The sequence below is a fragment of the Salvelinus namaycush genome, chromosome 32, assembly GCF_016432855.1.
Source record: "Salvelinus namaycush isolate Seneca chromosome 32, SaNama_1.0, whole genome shotgun sequence".
Classification (NCBI taxonomy): Eukaryota; Metazoa; Chordata; class Actinopteri; order Salmoniformes; family Salmonidae; genus Salvelinus; species Salvelinus namaycush.
Genome location: NC_052338.1, coordinates 18,147,999 through 18,155,760, shown reverse-complemented (window position 1 = coordinate 18,155,760; position 7,762 = coordinate 18,147,999). Strand labels below are relative to the sequence as shown.

The following is a 7,762-nucleotide window of genomic DNA, read 5'->3' as shown; positions in this document are numbered from 1 at the left end:
GCCAGGGCCCAGACTTGAACCCGATCAAAAATCTCTGGAGAGACCTGAAAATAGCTGTGTAGCAACACTTCCCATCCAACCTGACAGAGCTTGAGGGAATCTGCAGAGAAGAATGGGAGAAACTCCCCAAATACAAGTGTGCCAAGCTTGTAGTGTCATACCCAGGAAGACTCGATGTTGTAATCGCTGCCAAAGGTTCTTCAACAGAGTACTGAGCAAACGGTCTGAATACTTATGTAATTGTGATATTTCAGTGAGAAAAAATAGAATTATACGTTTACAAAAAAAATGTAATTATGAGGTATTATGTGTAGATTGATGAGGGGGGGGGAAAAACTATTTAATACATTTTAGAATAAGGCTGTAACATAACAAAATGTGGAAAAATTCAAGTGGTCCGAATGCGCTGTAAGTGACTATTTTACACAGGAAAACAGATCTCTTGACTGAAGAGAGCTGAAAGACATGCCATACACAGTGCACAAGAAGCGATGTTCACCTGTAGTCGGTCAGGTTTTGAACACGTGTGTGTGTGTGTGTACGTCTGTTTCCCCAGGACATAGCCGATCCCTTCTTTGCGTATTGTAAGCAGCATGCAGACCGCTATGACAGGAAGTGGAAGAGGAAGAACTACCTGGCACTCCAGTCCTACTGCAAGGCGTCTCTACAGGACAAAGAGAAGCAGCTGGCCCCTGAGGCACAGGTGAGAGGTCAAGACTGGCTCAGACTCACACTGGCTTGCCCCTGTTAGGGCTGCAGAATGTTGTCTTTGAACATGAATAGAAATGCTTGTCAGTGTTTCCTTCATAGTTAATTGTTCTATATGCAAGATTCAGTCTTCAACTGATTGACTTTTTTATGTTAACAAGTGAGTTGGAGAACACAGCAGAAACAACCTGGAGAGGTTGTAAGTTGTAATGTCTGCATCCCAAATGGGCTCCTATTCCCTATATAATGCACTACTTTTGACCAGGGCCCATATATAGGATAGGGTGCCATTTGGGACACACCTAGGCTGTCATTAGATAATGAAGTGTGTGTTTCTTTGTGTTGTGTTGAACCCCTGGCAGGCCCGTATCACCACCCGGCTGCAGCAGTACCGGGCCAGGGCAGAGCTGTCCCGTAACACGCGGCCCCAGGCCTGGGTCCCCCGGGAGAAGCTTCCACGACCCCTGACCTCCAGCGCCTCCGCCATCAGGAAGCTCATGAGAAAGGCCGAGCTCATGGGCATCAGGTAGGAGTTAATGTCTGTAGGAAAAAGACAGTGTTCAGGCAACCAAGAATTGAGGTGCAGCCCAAATGTAGAATTCACGCTCCATACTTAAATAAAAAAAATAAAAAATCCAATATAAAGATTTTTTTTAACTGGATGCGCGAGAGCTGCAACTTTTTCCCATTGTCAGGGAGGGGCTTTGAGGTCAGAGAGGTGGACCAGGAAGCAGAGGGTTGTCGGTTCAAATCTCATTTTCTTCTTCAGCACGGACATCTTCCCTGTAGACACGTCAGACATCAGCGCAAGTGTGGACGGACGCAGGAAACACAAGCAGCCCGCCCTCACTGCAGACTTCGTCAACTATTACCTGGGTGAGTACGGAAACAAAAACCATCTGTACTGATGGCTACATAGACTTACATTACCAACCTAATACACTATTCTAGTCAATGTTGTTACTAAAGACAGATGCTTCCAGAATAAAGACAGATGTGCCAGAGTTCTATAGGTTCTCAGCATGTAGCCTTGGATAAAGACCCCCAAAATGAATGATGATGCCATTGCCAGATATGTGTTTGCTCGACCGTTTTTGTGTGTGTGTGTGTTTGCGAGTGTGCGTATACATGTACGTTCAAACGTGTGTAACCTTGAACAACATCCCCCACCCCCCAGCTATCTCCATCAGAACAACATCCCCCACCCCCAGCTATCTCCCACCAGAACAACATCCCCCACCCCCAGCTATCGACCATCAGAACATCCCCCAGCTATCTTCCATCAGAACAATCTAGAAGAAAAAGAAACGCACACCTATTTAGGCGAGGTGCTGGCTAGCGGAGTAGAAAACTTAAAAATAAAGGAGAGCCGCACACTAGGAGCTCAGATGCCTCTGAGCATCTGATGGCTCTCCTTTATTTTTAAATCTCCCATCAGAACAACATCCCCCAGCTATCTCCCATCAGAACAACATCCCCCACCCCCAGCTATCTCCCATCAGAACAACATCCCTCAGCTATCTCCCATCAGAACAACATCCCCCACCCCCAGCTATCGACCATCAGAACATCCCCCAGCTTTCTCCCACCAGAACAACATCCCCCAGCTATCTCCATCAGAACAACATCCCCCAGCTATCTCCCATCAGAACAACATCCCCCCAGCTATCTCCCATCAGAACAACATCCCCCAGCTATCTCCCATCAGAACAACACCCCCCAGCTATCTCCCATCAGAACAACATCCCCCAGCTATCTCCCATCAGAACAACATCCCCCAGCTATCTCCCATCAGAACAACATCCCCCAGCTATCTCCCATCAGAACAACATCCCCCAGCTATCTCCCATCAGAACAACATCCCCCAGCTATCTCCCATCAGAACAACATCCCTCAGCTATCTCCCATCAGAACAACATCCCCCACCCCCAGCTATCGCCCATCAGAACAACACCCCCCAGCTATCGCCCATCAGAACAACATCCCCCAGCTATGCCCATCCCAGAACAACATCCCCCAGCTATCTCCCATCAGAACAACATCCCCCAGCTATCTCATCAGAACAACATCCCCCAGCTATTCCATCAGAAAACATCCCCCAGCTTTCTCCCACCAGAACAACATCCCCCACCCCCAGCTATCGACCATCAGAACATCCCCCAGCTATCTCCCATCAGAACAACATCCCCCACCCCCAGCTATCTCCCATCAGAACAACATCCCCCACCCCAGCTATCGCCCATCAGAACAACACCCCCCAGCTATCGCCCATCAGAACAACATCCCCCAGCTATCTCCCATCAGAACAACATCCCCCAGCTATCTCCCATCAGAACAACATCCCCCAGCTATCTCCCATCAGAACAACATCCCCCAGCTATCGCTCATCAGAACAACATCCCCCAGCTATCTCCCATCAGAACAACATCCCCCAGCTATCTCCCATCAGAAACAACATCCCACAGCTATCTCCCCATCAGAACAACATCCCCAGCTATCTCCCATCAGAACAACATCCCCCAGCTATCTCCCAAGAAAACACATCCCCCATCCCCCAGCTATCTCCCATCAGAACAAACATCCCCCAGCTATCTCCCATCAGAACAACATCCCCACCCCCAGCTATCTCCATCAGAACAACATCCCCCCCCCCCAGCTATCTCCCATCAGAACAACATCCCCCACCCCCAGCTATCGCCCATCAGAACAACACCCCCCAGCTATCGCCCATCAGAACAACATCCCCCAGCTATCGCCCATCAGAACAACATCCCCCAGCTATCGCCCATCAGAACAACATCCCCCAGCTATCTCCCATCAGAACAACATCCCCCAGCTATCTCCCATCAGAACAACATCCCCCAGCTATCTCCCATCAGAACAACATCCCCCACCCCCAGCTATCTCCCATCAGAACAACATCCCCCATCCCCAGCTATCGACCATCAGAACATCCCCCAGCTATCTTCCATCAGAACAACATCCCAGACAGGCTGCAGGCGACAGGCGCGGGCAGGCAGACAGACAGACAGGCGCGGGCAGACAGACAGACTAGGCTCGGGCAGACAGACAGACAGGCGCGGGCAGACACAGACAGGACAGGCGCGGGCAGACAGACAGACAGGCGCGGGCAGGACAGGCGCGGGCAGACAGACAGACAGGCGCGGGCAGACAGACAGACAGGCGCGGGCAGACAGACAGACGCGGGCGGGCAGACAGACAGACAGACGCGGGCGGGCAGACAGACGCGGGCGGGCAGGCAGACAGACGCGGGCAGGCAGACAGACAGACGCGGGCAGGCAGACAGACGCGGGCGGGCAGGCAGACAGACGCGGGCGGGCAGACAGACAGACAGACGCGGGCAGACAGACAGACGCGGGCGGGCAGGCGCAGGCAGACAGGCGCAGGCAGACAGGCGCAGGCAGACAGGCGCAGGCAGACAGACAGACAGGCGCAGACAGACAGACAGACAGACAGGCGCAGGCAGACAGACAGACAGACAGGCGCAGACAGACAGACAGACAGACGTGGGCAGGCAGACAGACGTGGGCAGGCAGACAGACAGACAGACAGACGTGGGCAGACAGACAGACAGACAGGCGCGGGCAGACAGACAGACAGGCGCGGACAGACAGACAGGCGCGGGCAGACAGACAGACAGGCGCGGGCAGGCAGACAGACAGACAGGCGCGGGCAGGCAGACAGACAGACAGGCGCGGGCAGGCAGACAGACAGGCGCGGGCAGGCAGACAGACAGACGCGGGCAGGCAGGCGGGCAGAGACGCGGGCCGACAGACAGACGCGGGCCGACAGACAGACGCGGGCCGACAGACAGACGCGGGCAGACAGACAGACAGACGCGGGCGTTCAGACAGACAGACAGACGCGGGCGTTCAGACAGACAGACGCGGGCGGGCAGACAGACAGACGCGGGCGGGCAGACAGACAGACAGACACGGGCGTTCAGACAGACAGACGCGGACAGACGCGGGCGGGCAGACAGACAGACGCGGGCGGGCAGACAGACAGACGCGGGCGGGCAGACAGACAGACGCGGGCGGCCAGACAGACAGACGCGGGCGGGCAGACAGACAGACGCGGGCGGGCAGACAGACAGACGCGGGCGGGCAGACAGACAGACGCGGGCGGGCAGACAGACAGACGCGGGCAGACAGACAGACAGACGCGGGCGGGCAGACAGACAGACAGACGCGGGCGGGCAGACAGACAGATGCGGGCGGACAGACAGACGCAGGCAGACAGACAGACGCAGGCAGACAGACGCAGGCAGACAGACGCAGGCAGACAGGCGCAGGCAGACAGGCGCAGGCAGACAGGCGCAGGCAGACAGGCGCAGACAGACAGACAGGCGCAGGCAGACAGACAGACAGGCGCAGGCAGGCAGACAGACAGACAGGCGCAGGCAGACAGGCGCAGGCAGACAGACAGACAGGCGCAGACAGACAGACAGACAGACAGGCGCAGGCAGACAGACAGACAGACAGACAGGCGCAGACAGACAGACAGACAGACGTGGGCAGGCAGACAGACAGACAGACAGACGTGGGCAGGCAGACAGACAGACAGACAGACGTGGGCAGGCAGACAGACAGGCGCGGGCAGACAGACAGACAGACAGGCGCGGGCAGACAGACAGACAGACAGGCGCGGGCAGGCAGACAGACAGACAGGCGCGGGCAGGCAGACAGACAGGCGCGGGCAGGCAGACAGACAGACAGACGCGGGCAGACAGACAGACAGACGCGGGCAGGCAGACAGACAGACGCGGGCAGGCAGGCGGGCAGAGACGCGGGCCGACAGACAGACGCGGGCCGACAGACAGACGCGGGCAGACAGACAGACAGACGCGGGCAGACAGACAGACAGACGCGGGCGTTCAGACAGACAGACAGACACGGGCGTTCAGACAGACAGACGCGGGCGTTCAGACAGACGCGGGCGGGCAGACAGACAGACGCGGGCGGGCAGACAGACAGACGCGGGCGGGCAGACAGACAGACGCGGGCGGGCAGACAGACAGACGCGGGCGGGCAGACAGACAGACGCGGGCGGGCAGACAGACAGACGCGGGCAGACAGACAGACGCGGGCGGGCAGACAGACAGACAGACGCGGGCGGGCAGACAGACAGATGCGGGCGGACAGACAGACGCAGGCAGACAGGCGCAGGCAGACAGGCGCAGGCAGACAGGCGCAGGCAGACAGACAGGCAGACAGACAGACAGGCGCAGGCAGGCAGACAGACAGACAGGCGCAGGCAGACAGGCGCAGGCAGACAGGCGCAGGCAGACAGACAGACAGGCGCAGACAGACAGACAGACAGACAGGCGCAGGCAGACAGACAGACAGACAGGCGCAGGCAGACAGACAGACAGACAGACGTGGGCAGGCAGACAGACAGACAGACAGACGTGGGCAGGCAGACAGACAGACGTGGGCAGACAGACAGACAGGCGCGGGCAGACAGACAGACAGGCGCGGGCAGGCAGACAGACAGGCGCGGGCAGGCAGACAGACAGACAGGCGCGGGCAGGCAGACAGACAGACAGGCGCGGGCAGGCAGACAGACAGACAGACGCGGGCAGGCAGACAGACAGACAGACGCGGGCAGGCAGACAGACAGACGCGGGCAGGCAGGCGGGCAGAGACGCGGGCCGACAGACAGACGCGGGCCGACAGACAGACGCGGGCGTTCAGACAGACAGACGCGGGCGGGCAGACAGACAGACGCGGGCGGGCAGACAGACAGACGCGGGCGGGCAGACAGACAGACGCGGGCGGGCAGACAGACAGACAGACGCGGGCGGGCAGACAGACAGACAGACGCGGGCGGGCAGACAGACAGACAGACGCGGGCGGGCAGACAGACAGACAGACGCGGGCGGGCAGACAGACAGATGCGGGCGGACAGACAGACGCAGGCAGACAGGCGCAGGCAGACAGGCGCAGGCAGACAGGCGCAGGCAGACAGGCGCAGACAGACAGACAGGCAGACAGACAGACAGGCGCAGGCAGACAGACAGACAGGCGCAGGCAGACAGACAGACAGGCGCAGGCAGACAGACAGACAGGCGCAGGCAGACAGACAGACGCGGGCAGGCAGACAGACAGGCGCGGGCAGACAGACAGACAGGCGCGGGCAGGCAGACAGACAGACAGGCGCGGGCAGGCAGACAGACAGACAGGCGCGGGCAGGCAGACAGACAGACAGGCGCAGGCAGACAGACAGACAGGCGCGGGCAGGCAGACAGACAGACAGACGCGGGCAGGCAGACAGACAGACAGACGCGGGCAGGCAGACAGACAGACGCGGGCAGGCAGGCGGGCAGAGACGCGGGCCGACAGACAGACGCGGGCCGACAGACAGACGCGGGCAGACAGACAGACGCGGGCAGACAGACAGACGCGGGCAGACAGACAGACGCGGGCGGGCAGACAGACAGACGCGGGCAGACAGACAGACAGACGCGGGCAGACAGACAGACAGACGCGGGCGTTCAGACAGACAGACAGACACGGGCGTTCAGACAGACAGACAGACACGGGCGTTCAGACAGACAGACGCGGGCGGGCAGACAGACAGACGCGGGCGGGCAGACAGACAGACGCGGGCGGGCAGACAGACAGACAGACGCGGGCGGGCAGACAGACAGACGCGGGCGGGCAGACAGACAGACGCGGGCGGGCAGACAGACAGACGCGGGCAGACAGACAGACAGACGCGGGCGGGCAGACAGACAGATGCGGGCGGACAGACAGACGCAGGCAGACAGGCGCAGGCAGACAGGCGCAGGCAGACAGGCGCAGGCAGACAGGCGCAGGCAGACAGACAGGCAGACAGACAGACAGGCGCAGGCAGGCAGACAGACAGACAGGCGCAGGCAGGCAGACAGACAGACAGGCGCAGGCAGACAGGCGCAGGCAGACAGGCGCAGGCAGACAGGCGCAGGCAGACAGGCGCAGGCAGACAGACAGACAGGCGCAGACAGACAGACAGACAGGCGCAGGCAGACAGACAGACAGACAGACAGACA

General features: G+C 58.9%; 1 protein-coding gene across 1 annotated transcript in view; it reads left to right on the top strand.

Moving 5' to 3' along the window:
- LOC120027043 (PHD finger protein 14-like) overlaps nt 1-7,762 on the top strand; it is a 111,403-nt gene that overhangs the window by 22,208 nt on the left and 81,433 nt on the right. Inside the window, exons 9-12 of the mRNA XM_038971888.1 lie at nt 557-703; nt 1,071-1,234; nt 1,478-1,584; nt 2,176-3,707. Coding sequence (XP_038827816.1) covers nt 557-703; nt 1,071-1,234; nt 1,478-1,584; nt 2,176-3,707 — 1,950 coding nt within the window. The remainder of the gene's footprint in view (nt 1-556; nt 704-1,070; nt 1,235-1,477; nt 1,585-2,175; nt 3,708-7,762) is intronic.